General features: G+C 43.3%; 1 protein-coding gene across 2 annotated transcripts in view; it reads left to right on the top strand.

Moving 5' to 3' along the window:
* The window catches only part of robo1 (roundabout, axon guidance receptor, homolog 1 (Drosophila)), a 193,826-nt gene extending 169,347 nt beyond the window's left edge, over positions 1-24,479 (top strand). The window contains exons 17-30 of one of the 2 annotated variants that reach the window (XM_060887640.1): positions 749-920; positions 3,464-3,667; positions 5,779-5,805; positions 7,910-7,952; positions 10,130-10,284; positions 12,462-12,791; positions 13,629-13,751; positions 15,307-15,442; positions 15,539-15,775; positions 15,865-16,343; positions 16,429-16,584; positions 20,596-20,844; positions 22,216-22,424; positions 23,395-24,479. In XM_060887640.1, the coding sequence (XP_060743623.1) occupies positions 749-920; positions 3,464-3,667; positions 5,779-5,805; positions 7,910-7,952; positions 10,130-10,284; positions 12,462-12,791; positions 13,629-13,751; positions 15,307-15,442; positions 15,539-15,775; positions 15,865-16,343; positions 16,429-16,584; positions 20,596-20,844; positions 22,216-22,424; positions 23,395-23,409 (2,535 nt within the window). In that variant the 3' untranslated portion in view covers positions 23,410-24,479. The remainder of the gene's footprint in view (positions 1-748; positions 921-3,463; positions 3,668-5,778; positions 5,806-7,909; positions 7,953-10,129; positions 10,285-12,461; positions 12,792-13,628; positions 13,752-15,306; positions 15,443-15,538; positions 15,776-15,864; positions 16,344-16,428; positions 16,585-20,595; positions 20,845-22,215; positions 22,425-23,394) is intronic. The other variant, XM_060887639.1, reaches the window with a different exon arrangement.
* The last annotated feature ends 1,122 nt before the right edge of the window (positions 24,480-25,601 follow it).

The following is a 25,601-nucleotide window of genomic DNA, read 5'->3' on the forward strand; positions in this document are numbered from 1 at the left end:
AGCTCTAGCGCTATCAGACTTCTGCTTTATTTTATTACATTTTTTCCCCCTGCGTTTATCAGATTATTACACGAGGCGGATTCACAAGTCCGAGTAGCGAAAGCACGTAGTCGAGTGCGCACGGCTGGATGTGTCTGAATCTCAGGATCTGAGTAATGAAACAGTTTTATTTAACAGCCAGCGCTGATGAGTCAGAGTTTGACACAAGCACATGTTTAATTACTACTAGGAAAGCGTTCAACCTTGGATTTTACAATGGGGGGAGGGTGGAGGGGGATTTTTCATTTTGTTATAAAGTATGGAAATGTGTTTATCACAATAAAGTTTGTCAACACATTCACACGTATTCAGGGACGTCTGAAGGATTAAAGCGACATCCGGCAGATGACACGTCAGATCCAAACGTCCGGTGCGTACGGTTTAGCGATTTTATACACAGCAGCTTTAAACACACTGACAAACGATCTGTCTTTAAAACATTACGCCGTCGACGTGGTTGTCGTCACGGGCAGCTTCTGAAACGTAAAACTCTGACCTTAAAAGTTAAAAGTATGTAAGTATCTAAAAAAGTAAATTCTAGTAAATTCCAAATCAAACGCTAACTTTAATAGGATCGAACACAGCTACGTGACTTAACGCACTAGTTTGTTTAGTCTTGTGGTACTTTAGTGTCTACACTATTTATCATTTCACCTGCTTAACACTGAGGAGCCGAGGAATTAACATGAAAGCCACTTCTGTTACTCAGATCTGGTGTTTGGGAAACGAGACTCGTTACCATGTCAACCGCAGTGTGGATGGCAACACCTTCTCAGCAGTGATCTCGGGTCTGGTTCCGGGCATCCGTTACGGCGTGGAGGTGGCAGCCAGCACCGGAGCTGGACCCGGAGTGAAGAGTGACATCACTTACTTCCAGCTTGGTGAGAAAATTCAGACCGTACCACATCACAACACACTACACCACATCTCCCACTACACCACAACACACAACACCACACCTCCCACTACACCACACAATACCAGGCCTACACCACACCTCCCAACACAACACCACACCTCCCACTACACCACACAATACCAGGCCTACACCACACCTCCCAACACAACACCACACCTCCCACTACACCACACAATACCAGACCTACACCACACCTCCCAACACAACACCACACCTCCCACTACACCACACAATACCAGACCTACACCACACCTCCCAACACAACACCACACCTCCCACTACACCACACAATACCAGGCCTACACCACACCTCCCAACACAACACCACACCTCCCACTACACCACACAATACCAGACCCACACCACACCTCCCAACACAACACCACACCTCCCACTACACCACACAATACCAGACCCACACCACACCTCCCAACACAACACGGAACACCACAATTCCCACTACACCACAAGTTACACTACACAAACCACATTACACCACACCCACATTACATGATACCACACCCACACTACATTATACCACACCCACACCACAAGATACCACACCCACACCACAAGATACCACACCCACACCACACGTTACCACCCCACACCACACGATACCACACCCACACTAGACCTCCCAACACAACACACACCAAACCACATCACACCACACGGCACCACACCAAACCAGACCACACCTCCCACTAAACCACACCAACTGGTCTCACTGGGCCCCTGAGCAAGGCCCTTAACCCCCAGTTGCTCAGTTGTATAAAAAATGAGATTAAAGGTAAGTTGCTCTGGATAAAGCAGGCTGTCTACCAAATGCTGTAAATGTAAATGACTCAAATTTACTCATCAGTCACTGAAAAAACCCAAAAGTATCATATATCTGAGGTCTCATTTTATACGCCATATTACGGTTTTAGCTTAATAACACACTCTGAGCAGGATTGTCGGCTCGCTAGTGCACGTTTTAACATCGTTAAACATTTAACAATCTTTAGGCTCAAACAAACTCTGTATAGAAGTTACAAAACAACGGAACATTTCAGAGCTACAACAACAATAACAACTCATGGTAGTCGACAGAGTCGGAGTTCGGATCCTCCTCCGTGTTTGTTGAGTCGAGACTCTGCCAAAAATATGAAAGAAACATAGTGAACGTAGCTCGTTGGTTTTTGGGGTGCGTTATGGGATTTTTTTCTAGTGTACCAGAAGGATTTTTTGATGTAATTAAAATGTCCTACTCCCTAATCGGTGTCCTGAGACACAGCCCTGATGGAGACGAGCCCCAAGCAGCGAGGGTGAATGTTACCGTACATGTCCTCTGAGACGCTTCAATCCAGACAGCTACGTCTTTTTAAACTGGGTGATATTACACACTCGGTGAGGGGCTCATACAACTTTCTTCCAAAGGCATTCACTAAATTCCAGGGGTTTCGTTACCACGTCGTAAAGTGGGCGTGTTTCTGGAGGTCTTGGAAAAACGCCCTCTTTAAAATAAAACAGCATACTATGAAGGACAAAACAGTCATACAGGTAGATTTATTTTAGAAAACAAATAAACAACCAAAAACTACGGTTAGGGTTAGTGTTAGGGTTAGATTATCAAATAGGCCACGCCTACCCGATGACGCAATATCTGTTACGCTGTACTGAATTCCCTGGAAATAAGCGCCTGCCCTTACACATGACACATGAGCTGAAGTGTACGGAAAGTGTACCTGGAACGAGACATAAATGTCAACACTTATAGGACACTTATAGAATACTGCATGGCTACTAATCCACCTTCAGCCAGGATACACACTTTCTTCTTTACTCCAAACTCAATCTGGTCGGCAATTAAATAAGAAATAAAATAAAAGCAGGACCGTAAAGAAAATTGTGCATGTAAATTTTTTTAAACAACCCATGAAACAAAATGATTGACAAGGAAAAACGAACCGACTGAAGCAGGTGATCAAAACTATTACGAATCGAACATGTGGGAATAAGATAAGCTCATCGCTGGGGTTTTTAAGTTCAATCGAACTCAGACGCAGAGAGACAGAAAGACAAGAAGAATTAAACGTGTACACAAGACGAAGCGTGACGGCGCTTTGAGCGTCCAGGTTTGAAGAAAAGTAAAGCTTTTGCCTCCAGCTAAAAAAAAAAAGAAATGTCTCTTAAATGATAAAAGTGACTCAAAACAGAAAGTAGAAAGAAAAGCAGAAGAAACGTGTGCTGAGAAGGGAAGGACGAGCTCCTTTTATGTGGTGAGCGAGAGAGAAGAAGACGGATGAAGCAGACGCTTTGTTGTCTGCTGGTTCTCCAGACATACCAACCTTCGTAAGAGGAAAAAAAACCCTGATCTGGTAACCAGCAATCCCAATGAGAGAATTTGAACTTCATTCTTTAATAAGAAGCTAATTAAAGAAGCGAAATATAAGTTAATTAAACATATCGAAGTGTCCGAACGTCATTTCATGAAGTGTGTTCTTTGTTTCTCGGCTGTAGACTCCACGGGGAAGATGATTCAGCCTGTCGTGGACGCAGAGGACACAATTTCTCAGCAGATCTCAGATGTCGTGAAGCAGCCGGCCTTCATCGCAGGGATCGGCGCGGCGTGTTGGATCATCCTCATGGTGTTCAGCATCTGGCTGTACCGCCATCGTAAGAAAAGGAGCGGGCTGAGCACCAGCTACGCCGGCATCCGCAAAGGTACAGCGGTCGTGCGGCTGATTTCAAACATTTTTAAAGAATGTTATAAAGGGAAAAACAAAAAGTCAGTAGGGGTCAAAAGTTTCTCCTCAAAAACCTGGTTTGGTCAAAACTTACTGGGTAAATATAGAAAGCACAACATCCACCAGTTATATAAGTAGTTAATTCTAGAAGAAAAGATGTATTGTGAGTTAACTTATAATATATAATGTTATATTTATTAAACCTCCTCTGCGTTTCTTTGTAAGCGGTTATCTGACATCGGCCTGTGTGTGTGTGTGTGTGTGTGTGTGTTTCTTGTGTCACGACTATGAGAATAAAAATACATATAATATAAAACTGTGTCTAAAATTTAGCAAAAATATAGAAGTATGAAGACTTTTAGGACAGCGTGTAGACTTAGAGCCAAAAGATCGAGCCGTAATTCTGCAGAAACTCTGAACCCAAAACACACACACGCTGCCTCTGAACTACGACTTCTTTAAGTTCCAGCTTGTAAATGTTTCTCTTTCCGGTGACGATATATTAAAGTGGTTAAAGTTCAGTAGAGAAAAGCGTGAACAGTAATATTCACTGCCTCCCATGTCCTCGCTTTACCTCTTTAAAGTCCCGGTACAGCGTGTACTGGTATCTTTCGGTATCTGATGAAGCGTTATTGCTCTTTCATACCTCTCGCTTTCACCGGCGAGGTCGTGCACTCGGGAGCTCGCACAATGCCGTTTTTCTCCCCTCGATGTTGGCACACAGTCTGAAGGACGCTCAGCTAATGGAATGCGTATTGGCAGGCTGGAGGCTGTGCTAAACAAGAGACGTGAGCCACAAGAGACTGTGGCTATTCATCAGCATTAGCATTCGCACAATCTGAAGGTTGACATGCGATCAACCTCTCCAACACGAACACCGCGACGCTGTAAAAGATGCGGCTTTTGAGGTTCAGCTAGATGTTTGTCCTTTAGAGCTGATCTGATTTTAAACACTGTTATTGGGATGAATTTCTTTATACCAGACAACTTTACTGAAATGATGTTTGCAAACTTAATCAAGCTTTAAAAAAAAAACAAAGCTAGCTGTTTGATTTGGTAGTTGAAAAAAAAAAAAGTGATGGTTCTTTAATATAAAAAAAAAATATTAGAAAGATTTTGTTAACACTCGATTAGACACATTCTTGTGCTAAAGCTCAGGAATCCTAGAGCAAGTCTGATCTCGCGTCCGAGGTTAAGATAAAGGTTGAAAGTCAGGGTGTGTTAAAGCTAGCGCTGGTTGGAATTCCCACTCAGACATGAGGAGGCTGTGAGCTACCTTTTTTTACCTGAAGTAACTGCATGAGAGATGAATCGGCTCTCGTGGTAGACGGTTAGATCCAGGAGCGAGGAACGAGGTGTTATCTGTGCGTATATAAGCAACACACAAGGCTGTACCCCACAACCTGTCATTACAGACCTGACATTTACTGAGACACATTTATTTATTTACTTATTTGTCATTGCAGCATTTTAGACGTACTCTCTACGACGTACGGAAAGCAGGCGTCTGTCTCATCTCGCCTCACCTGAACAGATAAATACGTACGATAACAGCATCAAATAAACAGTCACATCTCTTACGCACATCTCTTTGTACGCTGGGATTTCCGAGCACCACCGAACAGACAGACAGACAAATGGAGACAAAAAAAAGGTGACATTTAAAGGCCAAAGCTCGGCATAAAGGCAAAGCGTAAATACGAAGGATTAGAGAAGGTGTTAGGTGGAAGACGATATGGCGATATGTCGTCACCTCACAGTCCGGAAGCATCAAAACACGGTTCCTTCTTCCTTTTGATATTATAATCACTGTTTTTTTTTTTTGTGTGTGTATTCACCAGTTTAGACCCTCAGTGCGCTGCCGTAAGACTGCGCTATAAACCTGACCACTCGGTTTTGTGTTAAGGTAGACGTTAAACACAATGTGTATAAGACAGTAGCCTCGGTGTTGAGTGTAATATATTTGAGTCAGGAAGAAAGCTCTTAACCTGTAGTGTTTGTATTAGACCTGATTTTCTACATGTTGCCTCAATAACGCCACTTTTTTCATCTCCCTTTCTTTCATATTCTTCTGACCTCCGGATCCAGTGCCATCGTTCACCTTCACGCCTACAGGTAAGCGTTTAAAGGCGGGGTGAAGCACGATGTCTGAGAAACGCTTCAGAAAACTGAGTCGGGCCGACTAACAAAACTAACGTGTAGCCAATGAGCAGAAAGGGGCGTGTCTTGTCAATATGCGGCGGAGAGAGCGTTCAGTGCACATGTCTGACATTAGCATAAAGGGGCGTGTCTTGTCAATATGCGGCGGAGAGAGCGTTCAGTGCGCATGTCAGACATTAGCAGAAAGGGGCGTGTCTTGTCAATATGCGGCGGAGAGAGTGTTCAGTGTGCATGTGTGACATTAGCATAAAGGGGCGTGTCTTGTCAATATGCGGCAGAGAGAGCGTTCAGTGCACATGTCTGACATTAGCATAAAGGGGCGTGTCTTGTCAATATGCGGCGGAGAGAGCGTTCAGTGCGCATGTCAGACATTAGCATAAAGGGGCGTGTCTTGTCAATATGCGTCGGATAGAGCGTTCAGTGCGCATGTCTGACATTAGCATAAAGGGGCGTGTCTTGTCAATATGCGGCGGAGAGAGTGTTCAGTGCACATGTCTTACATTAGCATAAAGGGGCGTGTCTTGTCAATATGCTATGGAGAGAGTGTTCAGTGCACATGTCTGACATTAGCAGAAAGCGATTGAAACATTGACATGACGGATACCTGCCGTTACCTCTGCCTCAGTTTCTAGGTGTTGAACGTCGTCTTCCGCGTGAAACGGAGCTAAACCTTTCACGGTACAACACACAGTACTACAAAAACACATTTGTATTACCATAGTATTACTCACTGTGTTCATTTACTGATAAAAATATCCCCTCGGTCAGCTGCCCCAGCAGGTTCCGCCATAATAGTCGCCTGGGTTACGTATGTATGTGTGGGGCGGAGCTATCAATACAGGGGTGGAACCCATTTGGGCTAGGGGCGTGTTTGTTTTAGTGATTTCAAATGTCAACAGTGGCTTTCAAACAACAGAGACCCCACCTTTAATATGTTTTATCTTCTATGCTATAAGAGCTCTGGCTACTGACGTGACTTGACATAGATTCAGAGCGTCACTGATGTAGGTCCACCACACATACAGCATGTGCTTTTTCTCCTCGCTCAGACTTCCGACAGAGGAATCAAACAGGGCTTCAAGAGACAGCAGTCCAGCTCAGTAAAGCATGTCCTCTTGTTAAAAATTCATCTCTTTCCTTACAAGAAAGAGCGCACTAGTCTGGAGGTTTTCACACAGCCATCAAAGGCGAAGGCGGCTTCGGGAACCCGGCGAGTCCCTTCGAATCTGGTTAAAAAAGGACGACGAGCTTTGCTAAAGAAATCTGTTAAGCAAAGGACAAGAATGGATCAGAGATACTCGGGTTCAGCTCTGATGTGGTGACAGGGGAGCTCTCGTGGCCCAATTAGACCAAAGCATGGAGGAGCCGGAGCATCCTGAAGAACAAGACACATTTTCCTTTCCTTTCGTACTCTTCCTCTCTGTTTGAGGTGGTTTCATTTCAGGCTAATCAACCTCCCATTGACGTCTGCACAGTTTTGAGTGCCAAAAAAACAGTAAAAGGAGAAGGAAAAGGAGACTGATTGGAGTGAACTTTTTTCTGCGTGAATGGAAATGGATCTCGATTGCGATCAGAGAAACTCTGCCAAGCTTTAAGTGAAACTCCAGGTTCTGATAGTGGAGCATTGCCAAACACTCAGCTGCCAACACTAACCACCCCGATATTATTGCCTCCTCACGTATCTGAAAAGGTCCCGTGTCAGTGCTAAACAGTGCAGGATTGCAGGCTGAAATGTGTCTGCTGTAGGACAGGAGGTTAACTGAACTAACCCAGATCCAAGTCCATGTCTAAATTCGGGAAAATGAGACGCAAGAAGAAGTTTATGCTTTATCTTTAAGGAAAGTTGATGCTAAAGCCCAAAGTACCAGCACACACACACACACACACACACGCAAACACAAAGCCGGGAATGACTAAGGCTTCTGGCAACACACAGTCGTTTAATTAGCATGCTAGTCTAATCCAAAAATTTGTGTGGTTCTTGCCAGGGTTTCATCTGCAAGTCTGCGTCTGCTTTGCCGTTTATGTCCTTCCTTTTTTTGTTTGTCTACGTTTGCAGTTTCCTATCAAAGAGGAGGGGAAGCTGTGAGCAGTGCTGGCAGGTGAGTCCTAATCTTCCATTCTATACAAATTAAAGGGTTTCGGTTCAACCACCAGAACACCTTCGATTCTACAACGATGTGGAGTGAAATGTACTGGAAAGTTTGATGATGCTCCAAGTTCTTGTTCATCTAAAAAGCAGCTCAGATTTCTCTTTAACACTAAAATTCAGTATGAGATTCTCAACAGAGGGAAAAAACACACGTCTAAAACACACTGAAAGAACAACAGTCCTGACTTATTTTAGATCAGACTTCCAACCTCGTTTATTTATGTACTAATAAAAAAAGGGTTAAATGTGAAAGAAGGTCCTGGGAAAGGAACATTTACATTTTGTGTAATAATTCGATCCTAATTTAAAAGTTACCACAGTGCAATTGCTCTTGTAGGACACAAGGGGGCAATCTTTGGTTTATAAAGTCTTCTTTTTGTGAAAATGGATGGTCTTGTAGAGCAAAACAAGAAGAAATCAGAGACAAAAGCTCACCTCTTTCTACCTCCATATTGCTGTTGTATGTCAATACATACAGCGGCATTGAGACGCATTTCCTCGCTACATGTTCACAATGAAAGGTCATACAGTAAGAAAAACAGAAGAAAGTCTGGAACAAACAAACCCAGACCTGGCGTTGCTTCTTGGTGAGCTTTGAGTCCTTGTGGGCGTTTCCCTTTTGTCTGGAGTCAAATATCTTGAGGTGATGTTTTTCTTGAAATATGTAACAGGAATATGGTGAGGAAGGAACAGGCGAGCGTCACCTGCTAGCGACTAGCGGTAGTGAAATACAAGCCAGGGCAGTCAGGACAGGAGGACGTTTAACCCCGAGTCAAAGATTTCACAGCGCTGAGCGTTGACTTTGATGTTCGGGTGTTTTAAACTTTAAAGCTTTTTCTGTTTCTCGTCTTCCTGTTCGACCTCGAATTAGTCTTTCTCTTTTTAAGTAGCGAATCGTTTGTTGTCGGATCCAGTAACCTGCTTCCACGACCTCTATTTTTATTTGTCAAACACTATAAATATGACCGGACAGTATGATGGTATGATATAATAACATGTTATGGAATCTTCCACCATTGTGATCATCACAAAGTGCTTTTCATTGTTTCTCTCTGCTAGCTAAACTTCCTCAATTATATATCGCAATACTCGTGTAAATATTGCGGATTGTTTATTTTTGCCATATTCCCTGCTGAGAAGATTTGCATTTCCTGACGAGTGTTCCATAAACATGCTGTGTTTAAGCCAGAATGTTTAATTACCACATGTACAAATGGGGTCAAAGGATAAGCAAAGATGTGTTTTCGTTAATTAATGGTTCTTGCAAAGCAACATTATTACTATTGTGCCGGACAAAATTCGGCGCGTAACTTGTCTTGCAGATTTTGTCCTAGGCCCATGAATGACGTGTCAAATCGACCGGCTCATTGAGGAGAGGTGTGCTTTGACTTTTATAAGCAATCCGAGTACCGGTACTTCTGGTACCGGGTCTCAAAGTGGCCTTTTTTCCCATAGACTCCCATTATAAATTTTGGAGGTTTATAACTCGGCAAGCTTTCGAACAATCTACACCAAACTCGGCCAGCTCCTTTAGGGTGATACTCTGAACAAAGTTTTAAATTGGTGTACCGACTGGCCTTCCGGTTGTCCCACAGCCCCGCCCCCAAAATATGCAAAATCAAAAAACTTTTTACAACATGAACATGTGACATATCAAAACACTCAACAATGAGGGGAACTTCCTCACGTGTATTTTGATGACGTCACATGATGTCACGTGAAAATAAAAAATTAGCACAACAGGGACATGTGAAAACTTCCTCAGGAGTATTCAGATGACATCACATGCTCGTCTCGACTAGCCTCCGGGATTTGCCACGTGCAAGCACCATTCACATTTTCTTCAGGAAATGATCACCATTGATACCTCTGGCTTGCTCGTTAGAAATAAACGATGTTTAGTTTTTTGGGGTTTTTTTTTCGTTTTTTTGTGGAACCTCTGACAAAACATTGGTTATTATTATTATTATTATTATTATTATTATTATTATTATTATTATTATTATTATTAACCCCTCTTAGCCTCATGTTTCCTCAGGGCAATATCACATTTTCCTTACGTTATGCATATTAATATGGTAATTTGACCTTTGGTGGGTCTAACAGTTTGTGTGTGTGTCTGTACAGACCTGGCTTGTTGAACGTTAGCGACTCAGCTACGCAGCCCTGGCTTGCAGACACGTGGCCTAACAATTGCTCCAACCAGAACGACTGCAGCATCAACTGCTGCACCGGAAGCAACGGCAACAGCGACAGCAACCTGGCCACCTACAGCCGCCCTGGTGAGTCAGCACTGACCAGGAAGCTGTATGTGTGTGTGTGTGTGTGTGTGTGTGTGTGTTGAAGGTTTAAGCAGGGTTGTTTTCGATGGAGAATAAAAGGTAGCCCTGGCCTGGCCCTTATGGGGTCTGTGATGCCAGCTAATCAAATTTGCCAGCTGATTTCCATACTGTTGTTGTAGGGTCTAAATGCAATTTCCCATAAGTGCTTCCTTATTTAGGAAACAGAGCAGTTTCAGAGGTCAAAGAGAGAGAAAGAGAATTGTGTGTGTGTGTGTGTGTGTGTGTGTACTGTACGTCCGTGAGGCATGGTGATGGAGGAAAAAAACAGAGTGTGCAGAAAGAGTAATGAATCCCTTCCAGGTGATTTTTTTTTTTAACAGGCATCAGCAAGATCTGACTGAAATAACAAAAGGGAAAACCTGTGAGTCTCAGTTCAGGTTCTGAAGTCCTGAAATACTTATAGACTACATTACCACACTGTAACTGCAGTTATAATATAACAGGGGTGTGAATTTCCCTTTTTCTGTCGGTGTTATGATACACTTGACTATTCGGTTTACTACCGATTCGTTTGGAATTGATTCAACAACAAATCGATTTGATTCAATTGAATCGATTGAATCGTTTTAGTTCAAACGAAGTCTTTTAAGTTTACGATCGGCCTCCAAGTAAATTTGCAGTTTACTGCCAACCTCCAGAGTGAGGAGGAAAAAGAGAGACCTGAGAGAGGAGGAGGGTTTTGTAGCTGCCATAACATACTGTAAGTGAGAAGGTACATTATTAACATAATACGTAAGTAATACTACGTTCATTCTTCTTCTTTAATCCCAGCGATCTTTAACTGTGTTAGCTAACCATTTTTATTCCATTTCAAAGCCAGGCTTGGACATCGATGCCTTCGTTTCAAACAGATTATATTTTAAGGCTCCTATAATATATTTTCAATTTAATATTTGACTGCATATAGAAAGGTGAGCTTAAGCTGGTGTGGATTTAAATGAAATAAATAAAGGATATTTCAGAACAGCTTCCATCGCAATGCTGTAATGTTCGTCAGAATCAGCGACAAACGCTGGTTAAATGATGCAGAAACATTCCTCTGTTTGTGCCACACCGTCTAGCGGCCTGCGTTTTCAGATGCGGTTCGGTCCGAGTGTTAAGAAGCCGAAAGCGCTTGACTGCACGCCTAATCTGCTTCTTTTATGAGGTGTGTGTTTTACTGCTAACTCAAGCTTTTATCCGAATCACCCTTTTTAAAAGGGAGGAAGGATAAATGCCATGGCTACTCACAGCATGACAGTGTGAAAGCTTGCCAGCCTCTCGCCTGGCACACCTTAAGCACTAAAACCTTTAGGAAATTAACTGGCTCTGAGACGTCGCATCTCCTGAAAGGCCACTCGGTACAGTAGGCCATGTTTTTGTAAGGATCTATTTTTTCTGCACATCTACTTTTGCCACAGAGTCCCTCGTCCTGACAGAAACGAGAGAATCCAGACCATGTGATGTTTACCGCCGGGCTCCAAGCGCCGATCTCTGATCCTGTGCAGGATTTGAATATTTTATGAGTGAAGGAAAAATTGGATCTGTCAGAAAGGCTCTTTTTTTTTAAACAGTGCCGCTCCTTTCCGGAAGGTTATGATTTTGGACGGGATGCACCATGCGGCTCGATGAGAAGAGCTGTCTCGCTGTGAAAGGCACAGCTTCAGATAGCGCATTCGGCTCAGCTTATGAGGAAGCGGATAAGCTAAAGAGCCACGATGCAAAGAATTATATAGCAGCGGTGAAGTTTTGAAAACTTGTGTGTCATATGATGGTTTGAAGGATCCTGGGAAGTTCAAAAATATTGTTTATATCTAAAGCAGTCTGAAGTTTAAACATGAAGTAGCTAAGAATTTCTAGAGAAGATTTGAACCAAGCAATGTTATGAGCTTTTACAGCAACTGTCGTTCACTTCGATCTCTAAACCGTTCTTCTGCTTGAGGTAAATATTACAGACCAGATGCAACAGTCTTAAATTTATTACGTAAATTTGGAAGAATAAAAGTATTTCAGTCATTAAAGAGATTCAAGAAACGTTCACACTATGCGCTAAGCCACACCATGCGCTACGCCACACTAAGCTAGCACCTCAGTAGAGTCTCGTATCCTAAGCTGCAATCCCCTCTCCGTTCATCCAGCTGACTGCATCGCTAACTACAATCAGATGGACAGCAAACCCAGCAACCTCCTGGCGCCAGATTCGTCCCTCTACGGAGACGTTGACATCTCCAACAAAATCAACGAGATGAAAACATTCAACAGCCCCAACCTGAAGGACGGGAGGTTGGTGGGACCCGTGGGCCAGCCCACACCGTACGCCACCACCCAGCTCATTCAGTCCAGCATGGGCTCCAACCACACGGGCGGCACCGACCTCAACGAAAAACAGAGCTGGAAGATGCCTCAGAAACAGGAAGTGACCTCACAGCTGCAGTACAGCATCATGGAGCAGAACAAGCTGAACAAGGGTGAGTTTGGTGAAGTGGCGTAACAACATTCTTCCAAACATTCCTCATTTCCTTCCAGTCACACTTTTTTCCACCTTGTAACTTTTTATTTTCCCTCTCCCGTTACGTGAATAACCCGAGCTCGGCTTTCACGCTTTCTCCTCGTTTGTTTTTCACACTCGTGAAAATATGAGCTCGCTCCGGGGTATCGGCTGTCTTTCCAACAGCGTAGTCATGTCGTTAAAATTTCCATATACACACAGCGGCGTAATTCAACCTTCAGTGTATTTTTGTCTCTCGGTAGACAACGTACGTTTGATCGGACAGATAATGATGATGGGGATCATTTGCATGGGGCTAACAGCATGCACTATGATGGTTCTGTCACTTAATGAACAACTTATATGGATGCCGTTACATCACTATAGAGGCTGTGCTCAAGGTTGTGACTACTGTATATAGAGTAGGTGCAAATATATAATTGCCTACAAACCTGAACGAATCGAAGCGTCTGAAGTGTCTGATATATTTTTAACCCTGGCTGGTGATCAAGGGAAGTCTGTCATGCTGTGTTGAACAACCCTCAATTTTCGAGAAGAAATAATTTTCTATTTTATGTTTTAAATGATCCATTTATTTATTTATTTATTTTTTAAATTAAGCTGTTAAATTTGTACATTGGTGGAAAAAAAAACTACCAAAACTAATATTAGCTGATATACACTTGTCTTGTTTGGCCTGTAGTTTGGATACAACTTCAGGATGCAAAGAGTTTAGTGTCGGAATTCATTCCGATTGAGTGAAATCTTAGCGTGTACGATAAACACAGCCGCTAATTATCTTGTGCTTCATGCAAAGCCTCAGACCACTACAGAAGTGGAGACAGCACCATGCCAGCCACCATCCCATATAACCAAGCGCCTGATCCCAATCCCAACGCCGGCTCCTACAGCAGCTCTGACCGAGGCAGCAGCACATCCGGTAAGAGTCTCGCACACATTCTGTAGGACTCCAGATAAGGTACTTACTTACTTACATACATCCTCCTACAGCTCAGGGAGAAAACTAAACTCTCTGGAGGTTTATTTTACGGCTTTGGGTTGCTTTTATAGGCTCGATTGGCAAACCAGGACCATGCAGATGGTACATTTTGGTCTTCAGTATATACTGCCCTAGATTAGGGTTAGTTTAGTCATCTAGCTAGGCTTGTGTTAGTAGGCACCCACATTTACTTGCATTACCCACAACTTCATTTATGTATGTACTGTACAGTATATTTGTTTCTTTACCTTCTCAAATGCTTTAATCTCATTATCATGCTGCTGAAACCCTCACATTTCCTCATGAGGGAAGAAAAACAGCCTGTTTGATTAGATTTTTAGACTTATCATCAAAGTGGCAGTTTGTTAGCGTTATGTGACGCACAATGGGGTGTTGCAAACGTCGTTATGTATCGTGATACGTTTTTCTTACATTTTTTTCTCCCATGTTTTGACCTACATTCGTATCTAATGTTAAGATTAAATATACAGCCCAGTTACCAGAGCTGTTACCTTTAGGTGATCCATCTAGCACGTTTTGGATCGTAATTATTAGTCGTATCAATTATTATTACATTTCAGCCTATTTCAAATCCTAAAGAGTAATAAATCATATTCAACACTCGAGACCTTGAAATTGCTTTTCCTGGACGCTTTATAGAATTCCAGAAGAAGACAAAAGAAAAGCATTAAGGTCAGAACAAAATGAATAAGGTTATGTTTTGTTTTCCTGTCCTCAGTCTATCTGGTGTGCGCGTGCAGATCACTAGCATCTACGTTACCTGTTTCAGCATGGATGCGAATCGCATTGTCCCTCAGGACCTCGCAGGCCAGATTGTGTTCTGCCACATGCCTCGTTTTGGGGTTTTTCTCCCCTCTCGAAGTCATTAATTACCCTGACTTTCATCCATGTTCATAAAAACGGGGGATAATGTTGTCAGAAAGCCGGTGTTTGTTGTGCGACAAGGACAAATGGTGGCCATTCTTCAGCGTGCGCGAGGCTGCCAGGATAATGCCTTCCTATCTATTTTTATATTGTATCCGTGCTTCAGGTAATTAAAGCAAAGTCTTGCGGTGTACGGAGGCCTCACAGCTCATTGGCTCTGAATCCTAATGCTTTGTTGTTAATTGGGCTCTAATGCGTTTCTTTTTCTTCTTTTCTCTCTTCCTGCGTCTAACACCAGGCCACGGAGAGTATTAGGTTTGAAAAATAGCTTCTTTTTTTGGAGCAGCAGGCGTTAATTACAAATAGAGGGATAATGTGCTTGTGCATTTTACACTGTATAAATTATTGAGGTGCTGCCATTAGTGTCGGAGTGTAAAATTGTCATACGCACATCAAGCTCCGGGGAGGGAGGGGAGAAAAAAAACGAGCCTGCGGTTAGTAATGCGTTTTAATTTGCCTGGAAATGATTTACGACTTTTGCAATGAGATGGATATGGATAGTGCTGATGGGAGTGTGTGTAACGCGTGCGTCCTGCGTTTGTCTATACAGGAAGTCAGGGGCAGAAAAAAGGGGGGCGAACTGCTAAAGCACCAAAGCAGAGCGCAATGAACTGGGCTGACCTGCTGCCTCCTCCACCCATCAGCCCGCCACCCTGTCAGGACTACGGCATTTCGATGGATGACAGGTGGGTCTATTGAAACACCACACACTATACGTTCTCTCGACTGTTAGTGAGGAAATAAAAGACTCTCTCTCCGTCTCTCTGTGATGTGGTTTTCAGCTATGAGGCAGAGCTCCAGTGCCCCATCCCTCCGTCCCGCATGTACCTACAGCCTGATGAGTTAGAGGAGGAGGAAGCAGATCTGGAACGAGGCCCTACTCCCCCGGTTCGAGGCACAGCGTCCTCTCCTGCCGCTGTATCCTACAGCCACCAGTCCACTGCCACCCTCACGCCGTCCCCACATGAAGAGATGCAGCCCATGCTCATGGAGAACCCGGAGAACAACCATGAGCGCAGGTGAGTGAATTAGATAAATACGTGCTATTTATTTATTTATTTATTTATTTTTTGACATTTTGATGACAAACTGTTTGCTGATCCCCCAGACGGCAGTTAGTCAGCCCTCCTCCACCACCACGGCCTGTCTCGCCCTCTCACACGTACGGCTACATCTCCGGCCCCCTGGGTCTGGACACTGATGGTCTGGAGGACGACGAAGAAGCAGACGAGACAGACGCAGATGTTCCACTGGTCCACCCGAGATACCCTCACGTGCTCATCCCTGCCCACCAGCACGGTGCCCATCCTAGGCTGACTTTGCGTGGACTGGATCAGACACCGGCATCCAGCACATGTGAGCTGGACAGCTCAGTAACCGGTTCCATGATCAATGGCTGGGGCTCGGCGTCCGAGGAAGACAGCGGGTCATCTGGGCGCTCCAGCATCATCAGCTCGTCCGACGGTTCCTTCTTCACCGATGCAGACTTTGCACAGGCCGTGGCTGCCGCTGCAGAGTATGCCGGGGTCCGGGTCGCCAAGCATTCTGGGAAGGGCTTGCCACACTCACACTACACTGGGCCAGGAGGTGAGTGGAAACATGCTTGACTTTTCTGTAGTATCATAAAAGTAGCAAGATATACTTATAATTCTTGACTTTGCTTAATGTGCAGCACGGAAATACCAAAACCTGCCCTCAGGTCATCGCCCAGCAAGTCCCTTTTCTACAGATAGTAATATGAGTGCAGCTGTGGTGCAGAAAAGACCTCCAAAGAAACAGAAACAGCAAGCAGCTGGACACTACCAGCGAAGAGAGGCTTACACAGATGGTACGTGTTCATAAGCAGTAATAATTTAGCAGGACATAACAGCAAATCTTGAGGTACGATTCAGTCCATAACTTCCTCAGCCATCTTTAGTCCCGTTTTTTTCTCCTCACAGAGTCAATGTTTTTTTTTGGTCAATATCAATACCAGTAAAACTAGATGCTACTAACGATAACGATGATCCACCTGGTTTAAATGGCGACCATGAAAGGGACACGTTTGCGTTTGTCCACAAGTGTTTACAAAGACGCGTGAAATCAATCGCACACATGATCTACAATACAATAACCTCGCAGCCATCATCACTAGTCCAGAAAGAGCAGGACGAGTCTCCTGCACCATCCTTAGGGATGCCGTCCTTCCTCCCATGGCTAATAAAACTGCCCCAGGTGGTGCTGCTTACCTTCAAGTGCCCCCACACACTCCTCCCATTCGACTACACGCACACACACACACACTCACCCTATGCCCTGCAGTGAGGTAAACACTAGGCATTCGTGCAATCTGCTGGCTGGGTTTCATCTGCCTCTTCTCTGGGGCCATCATAAAGGTCATTGTGTGTGTGCAACGTGTGCCACAGACAGCCAGCTGCTGGGCTTCATCAATGAGTCACTTGTCCTTGTGTGTTGACATGGAGATTTAATATCAGACACACACAGACCCTGGCCTGATGTCTCAGATCAGCTACTCCTCCTACATGCCTCCCCTCCTCTATCCTCCCCCTGCTGTAATCTCTTCATCCCTTCTTCCATCCATCCCACCAGCAACCCCCTCCTTCCTTCATGCTGATCTTTTTCCCCTTTCCCATCTCTATTTTTCAACTGTGAAAGGTTGAAGTGAGGCATGCGTGCATCTTCGGCGCATTAATTCCACCAGCGATCCGTATTACAGAAGACGAGCGCGTGCCTACGCCACTGACCACAATGCTTAATTCTCTCTAATGATTGGATAGAAGGTGTAGCTTCATTTTACGAAACAGTCAAATCGCATGTGTTTTGGTAAGATGAATGTGCTCGTTCGAATACGGTTGCGTTTCTATGGAAACAGATTTGTGGACGTTTTGTAGTCACTTCAACGAATACCGTTCAGCGCTACTAGAAAAGGAACATGGAGGAGAAAAACACTACAGGATGTGCTGTTAGAGGAAAATAATCAGTTCTGGTCTGGTAACCGTGACTTTGCTCCATCCCATAGAGAATGAATAATAAATTGAGGCGTGTTTGATATAAATTGCAAACAAACCTACGTACAGTTTAAACGTACCTGTGTTCACAGAGCGTCAGATGTTTTGTGACTTGTTTTGCTTTGAATAATAAGCAATAGGACTTAAAAACAGCACAGGAACAGGCTCTATAAAATAATGAGCATTCCCAACTTACTGATGTATTGTACATATACACACACATACATACACACACACACACACACACACAAACACACACACTTCTGTTAATTTTGTTCTTGTTTGCTCAGGGCTTTGAGCAACACCAAGCTTATTATCTCTTCCTCCTGAAGTTCCCCTGCATGCGGCCACGTTATTCTTCAGCACACACACACACACACACACACACACACACACACACACACACACACACACACACACTTGCTTTAAATGGCATTTGATTTATTACACCATAACTATGATCACTGTAATAAAAGATTTTGTATGCAATCAACAGACATGATGCTCTTTCACACACACATTTGTATGTAGTAGAGTGCAGGTGTAGTGAGACGTGTTAGAAGAAGAAGCCTTTATAACTGTGTCTCATATACATTTCTGCACAGAGACTATATTTTGAGGAAATGTTGTTCCCGTTTTGTCTGACGGCACCAATACAGGGACCGGTCACGTTGCACGCTGTCTGTGAGACTGGCATCGATCCACAGCCTGCATACAAACACATTAAAAAAATGCCAATGTGGCACCCGGGTTCCTCAGTCACTATCGACAGGAGCCGGCTGCAGGATTTAAACAACGTCCTCAGGGTCATGAATAAACATAGCTTACAAGTCTTGCTGTGTTTATTATATACGACGAAAACATTCAGGGAAAAAATCCTTAATTTGTCTTTAAAAATTGGTAGGGTTTAAAACTTAAAGGCGGGGTGAAGCACGATGTTTGAGAAATGCTTTCTGAAAACTGATTCGGGGCCGACTAACAAAACTAACGTGTAGCCAATGAGCATAAAGGGGCGTGTCTTGTCGATATGCAGCGGAGAGAGTGTTCAGTGCGCGTGTGTGACATTAGCATAAAGGGGCGTGTCTTGTCAATATGCAGCGGAGAGAGTGTTCAGTGCGCATGTCTGACATTAGCATAAATGGGCGTGTCTTGTCAATATGCAGCGGAGAGAGTGTTCAGTGCGCATGTCTGACATTAGCATAAAGGGGCGTGTCTTGTCAATATGCGGCGGAGAGAGTGTTCAGTGCGCATGTGTGACATTAGCATAAAGGGGCGTGTCTTGTCAATATGCGGCGGAGAGAGTGTTCAGTGCGCATGTGTGACATTAGCATAAAGGGGCGTGTCTTGTCAATATGCGGCGGAGAGAGTGTTCAGTGCGCATGTGTGACATTAGCATAAAGGGGCGTGTCTTGTCAATATGCGGCGGAGAGAGTGTTCAGTGCGCATGTCTGACATTAGCATAAAGGGGCATGTCTTGTCAATATGCGGCGGAGAGAGTGTTCAGTGCGCATGTCTGACATTAGCAGAAAGCGATTGAAACACTGACATGACGGATACCTGCCGTTACCTCTGCCTCAGTTTCTAGGTGTTGAACGTCGTCTTCCGCGTGAAACGGAGCTAAACCTTTCACGGTACAACACACAGTACTACAAAAACACATTTGTATTACCATAGTATTACTCACTGAGTTCATTTATTAATAAAAATATCCCCTCGGCCAGCTGCCCCAGCAGGTTCCGCCATAATAGTTGCCTGGGTTATGTACGTACAGTATGTGTGGGGCGGAGCTAAAACAGAGCTAAAACTTTTGTGTTTTTGTTTATTTATGTATTTATTCAAATTAAAAAAATCCACCTTACTTGATTTTCAACAAATTCACACCATGCAATAAAAACATCAAAACTTATTTTCTGAAAATAAGTTTTGATGTTTTTATTGCATGGTGTGAATTTTCACATTCCAGAGCTGAGATCTAAGCATATTTTCCCCATACAATATAAGACTGGAATTGAATTTGTAGAAATGTTTGAAGAAGGAAGATTATTTAATTATTTTTTATCCAGAACTTCTTGATTCCTTTGTTTAAATTTCTACAACGAGCGTTTTTCAGTACACATTTTTCCCAATTATCAACTCAAAGTAATAAATATAATGTACAAGGCCACTCACAGCTTGTTATGTTCAAGCTTGTGCTCAAGGAGAGTGTGTTGTGTGGACGCCGTCGGCTCGATCTGTATCTGTCTCACTGCGATTACTGTAGGGAAACACACGTCGGCTGCGGATACGAAACGAAGTAGAATGAAACCGAGTGCGCTTTCCTTTGACCAGCTTAATTCATAAGGTGAATTTGTTATAGACCTGTTTACAGACACTAAGATAAAAATGTCCTTTGTCCTCAGGGTTGTGAATAAACATCGAAGGCTCGCTGTTTTTATTAAAACTTTGAGGGCATCCGGGGAAAATCTTTGAAATTTCCGCACTGGAGAAAAGAGAAATTTGGCACTGGAGCAGAACTCGCTGCTACAAACGCTAATGACCGGTCCTTGCCAGCAGGTCTTTCTGGTTTGCCAGGCTGCATGTGGCAAGGACTGTAGAAAGGACGATCAACGTGCAGCTGGCTTCAGGAGGCACAGCTCGGCTTCTCTCACACCTAGCAGGTGCTAGACAAATGAGTGCCGGTGTCAAATTAGCGCGCTGTCACTCTGGCCGTGAAGGGCAAAACCTCTTTCATAAATGTGCCAAGAGTTTTCAGGACAAAGTAGCACAGGAATACTTTAAATAAATATTGCACACTTGCAAAAAAATGAGATTTCTTTTTCCCCCTCACACAGACCTTCCTCCACCACCCATCCCACCTCCAGCCATGCTCAAGTCCCCAACTCACCCAGCCAAGGCAGCGGCAGAGACAGGAAGGAGGTCCAGCTCAGCCGAGAGCAGAGACAAGCGAGACAAGAAGCCCAGAGATGCCACGGACACGAGAACCAGCTCGTCAGAGCGTCGAGAAGCTCAAGAAAGGCAGAGGGCTCAGAGAACCGGAAAATCCAACAAACCGGAGCCGAGCACAGGACGTCAGGACCCAGGTACTACATCTCGACATTAACGTCCTTCTAAATGTTGTTTTCTCTAGAATTAATAATATAGGTTGAATAAATTAGAACAGACTATGGTGTTAAAGTCAAATAATAAACATCAGGTGTAGCTTGTTGTGAAGCAGAGTTAGTGTTAAGTTTCACTACATGACCAGATCAAAAAGAATCTTATTGTATTACCGAGAACGTAGGCTCCTTTGAAAAATGATAAATAAATGTCTTCCTGTGGAAAGTTTAAGCAAAGCTACTATTCAGAATTATCACCTTGATCCTATTAAAGTGACTTATGTAGCACCTGCCATACTAGTCTCTACCTGCCATACTAGTCTCTACCTGCCATACTAGTCTCTACCTTCCATACTGGTTTCTACCTGCCATACTAGTCTCTACCTGCCATACTAGTCTCTACCTGCCATACTAGTCTCTACCTGCCATACTAGTCTCTACCTGCCATACTGGTTTCTACCTGCCATACTAGTCTCTACCTGCCATACTGGTCTCTACCTGCCATACTAGTCTCTACCTGCCATACTAGTCTCTACCTGCCATACTAGTCTCTACCTGCCATACTGGTCTCTACCTGCCATACTGGTTTCTACCTGCCATACTAGTCTCTACCTGCCATACTAGTCTCTACCTGCCATACTAGTCTCTACCTGCCATACTGGTTTCTACCTGCCATACTGGTTTCTACCTGCCATACTAGTCTCTACCTGCCATACTGGTCTCTACCTGCCATACTTGTCTCTACCTGCCATACTGGTCTCTACCTGCCATACTGGTCTCTACCTGCCATACTGGTCTCTACCTGCCATACTAGTCTCTACCTGCCATACTAGTCTCTACCTGCCATACTGGTTTCTACCTGCCATACTGGTTTCTACCTGCCATACTGGTCTCTACCTGCCATACTGGTCTCTACCTGCCATACTTGTCTCTATCTGCCATACTGGTCTCTACCTGCCATACTAGTCTCTACCTGCCATACTAGTCTCCACCTGCCATACTGGTTTCTACCTGCCATACTGGTTTCTACCTGCCATACTAGTCTCTACCTGCCATACTAGTCTCTACCTGCCATACTAGTCTCTACCTGCCATACTGGTTTCTACCTGCCATACTAGTCTCTACCTGCCATACTGGTCTCTACCTGCCATACTGGTCTCTACCTGCCATACTGGTCTCTACCTGCCATATTTGCTCTTAAGAAAAATCAACAAATCACAAGAAATACCTTTGCACTAAGCTCTTGAATGTATTAGTGTAGAATAAAGACATAAAAGTGTAGCATTACCATTTGAGTTCTATGTGAAGAGTCTTAGTTGTTAAGGTTGGCGTGTGTTCTTCATATCTTGTCTCCAGAGGATATCATGCCCTACAGTCGACCCTCTTTCCCAGGTGTCCACCATCCCCGGGGTGACAGAGAGCCGAGCTCCTCCAGCTCCATGTCATCGCGAGGTTCTGGAGGCCGGAGGAGAGGCGAAGGAGTATCTGGGAGCCGCAGGAATCCTGCAGAAATTAGCCTCAACACCATAGGAGCCTTCCAGCCAGGAGAAGAGGAGCAACTGGAGGTACGGCTGTGTACAGACACTAGGCCACACATTTCCTTTTGATAAACCACCAGTTTACTTGAAGTGGTTCTTATGAGAGTCAATTAAAGGTGGGGTCTCTGTTGTTTGAAAGCCAATGTTGACATTTGAAATTACCAAAACAAACATGCCCCTAACCCAAATGGGTCCCACCCCTGTATTGATAGCTCCAGCCACACATACATACGTAACCCAGGCAACTAATGGAAAGAACTGTGTCTTTATCATAGCTGAAGGGAAGAACAATACGATTGCAGATAAACAAACAAGCAAAAATGACACACAAGCATAATCATGTGAAGGACAAAGACATATATTAGTTCTGTGTAACAAAACAAAACCAACGTTACTCACCTATCGAGAAGGAAAAAAAGCGCCTCGGCGTCTTAAGTAAAGTTGGTCACATATTCACAGATTGGAGTTTCCCGAGTCAATAACTCCTGAGCTAACCCTTTCTGCTCATCGGCTACACGTTAGTTTTGTTTTTGTTTTGTTTGGCGGCCCGACTCAGTTTTCTGAAGCATTTCTCAAACAACGGAGACCCCACCTTTAAATACATCCTCTGAAATTTCTTAAATGGGTTTTTGGTCTCTCATTTTAGTTCTGTTTGTATAGACTTGTCAGTGATTTTGCAGACATATGCTGACTCTCTTTTCTTTAGCCTATCTTGTATGTCCATTTATTCAGACTGATCGGCATTATAATGCCAGCTACGGGTATAATGGTGTTTTGTTTTAGTTTATTATTCTGATAAAGTGGTTTTATTGGACACTAGAAATGTTCAGTAGGAAATCAAAGGATACAGAAAATAATACATACACAATCCTTTATAAACTGACTGGACCATTTTAAGACTTATATATTGGGTCACAATTATTTACAGAAATACATTTGGGTGAAAATTCACTGGTGTGTTTTTTTTCTTTGTTTTTTCCCTCTTCCCTTTCCTCAGATGGCCGAGAGCTGAAGTCAGAATTGACACGTCACTGTTTTATTAACCATCTTTAATCATCTCAACAATGCCTTTCCTTTCATAACTACTCATCTTGAAAACTGACCAACTGTTTAGCTCTTTTAATTGTGCATTTGACATTTCACAAAAAAAAAACAACAAAAAAAAAACAAAAACAAAACAAACACAAACATATAACGGCACATCCGATGGGGTGACACTGATTTTGGCTTAATGTGATGTGGATGCAGCGAGTGTGACTTTGCTCAGCAAGGCCTAGATGCCAGGCATTACTGTTAATGAATAATATTAGCTCCAAGCAGAAAGGGATGGACTTACCTGTAAATAAACATGCATACATGTCTTTTATAACGTGTGGTACGTTGGATTTTTGTCTTCCTCAGCTTATTGGGATCATTTCAAAACATTTTAATATTATTCTGTAATTTTTTTGTATCACGTCCATCCTGGTTGTAAAATCGTCCTTTCATTTAAACGGATCTGAGATTGAATACGTGTTACTTTTTTCTTTCTTTTTTTTTTGTTATAATGCACTGTTATTTTGTCGTCTGTTGATGTTTATTGTTATTTGTTTGCCATTGGTTTTAAAAGCACAATCACTAAACTTTATTTTGAACCATGTTATCGATTAACCTTTTTGTCCTACGTGAGAAGAACAGGTACTGTATGACAAAAGGGCTCGTTAACCCTGACGTAGTTGGAAAAGAGGGAACGCTGTTTACAAATACGGAGGTGAATGAACAGAAAAAAGAAAAGAAAAAAAACACGGCCCTGCGTCTCTCTCTCTCTCTCTCTCTCTCTCGCTGCCTGATTCTCAGAAATGTTTCATTTGCGCATCGTTCTATCGGCACACCTTCATCTACTACATTATGCACTTACAGAAACTTGAACTGAGGAAACAGAAATCTGGAAGGACTGGCTAGCTCAGGGCCGTGGCGTCGTGCCCAGACGTCAGTCGCTTTCGAAGAGGAGAGAGGACACTTAGTGTTTACTCGAGGGCATCTGCAACTTTTTTTTGTTGTTTCTTAAAGTAAAAAAAAGCATCAGAAAAATAGAAAAAAAAAATCAATAAACAAAGATAACTAAATTGACTTGTGTTTTGTTGTTATTCACATCATGTAAATTTTCATGAATTATGGAAAAGTTGAAACACTTACGGGCCTTTTTACACCTGTACATCTTTACAACTTCATGTGTTGTCTCTGATCCGATATCTATCTGATTTGTTAAAACTGTTCCATTTACATTAGGCCACATAAATGCGTCTCGGCAAATCGGATATCGATGCGATCTTTCTACTCCCGCCCAAAATGCTAATATATTTTAGCTCATTTCCAGGGTAATTGAAATGGAACACACTTTGGTGTATGCGGTTTTCAGAACGCAATCAAAAAGAAGACGAAAAAACTCGTTACGACGTTTATGCTACAAAAAACAGCATTTACTGTTTGCTGCATTTTCGCTGGCAGCAGCAGCGCATTTTAAGACCCGGGTGAAAGATCACCTGCGAGTGACGTACTTCCGTTTGGGAGGAGTATAGCGCTGACGTATGTGGCTTGAACAACCACATTCATTTACACCTGTCCAGTTTCATCTGAAACGCGTCCCAGACCACCTCCTGAAGGGGTTTGAACCATCGGATTTATATCCGCCTCCAAAACGTTTCGGAGGGCATTTAGACCTGGTCTTTTTACCATCGTATAGCTATCGGATCACAGAAAACACATGAAGTGACCTGGTGTAAAAAGCCCCTTTGTTTGCTGCAAATCAGAGGTTTCTACAATCAATGTTTTTTTTTCTTTTCAATATAGTAATAAATTACACAGGGACGTTTACTTTGGCTGCTCCGAAAAGCTTTGCTGTTAGGAGACATTTATTTATTGAACTTTTATGGAAGGAGTCTTTATATCAGCACTTGTTAGAACAAAAGGTGTTTATCCTTCATACTAACATGGGTGAGAAATAAGCAGAAGCAGAATGACTGTTTATAGCTGCTATAACATCAGTGGGAACAGGAACTAAAGTTTCTGCGGTGTCCCACAACATTAAACCTCAAAATAAGACAATACTCACCTGAGGAGAAGATCTTTAAGAACAAACGTGAAGGGAGATTAAAAACCACGTGTGGGGAAAATAATTAAATAAATAACCTGCAAAACACTCAAACATTAAATTATTATTTGACT

Source organism: Tachysurus vachellii, chromosome 15 (genome assembly GCF_030014155.1).
Source record: "Tachysurus vachellii isolate PV-2020 chromosome 15, HZAU_Pvac_v1, whole genome shotgun sequence".
Lineage (NCBI taxonomy): Eukaryota > Metazoa > Chordata > Actinopteri > Siluriformes > Bagridae > Tachysurus > Tachysurus vachellii.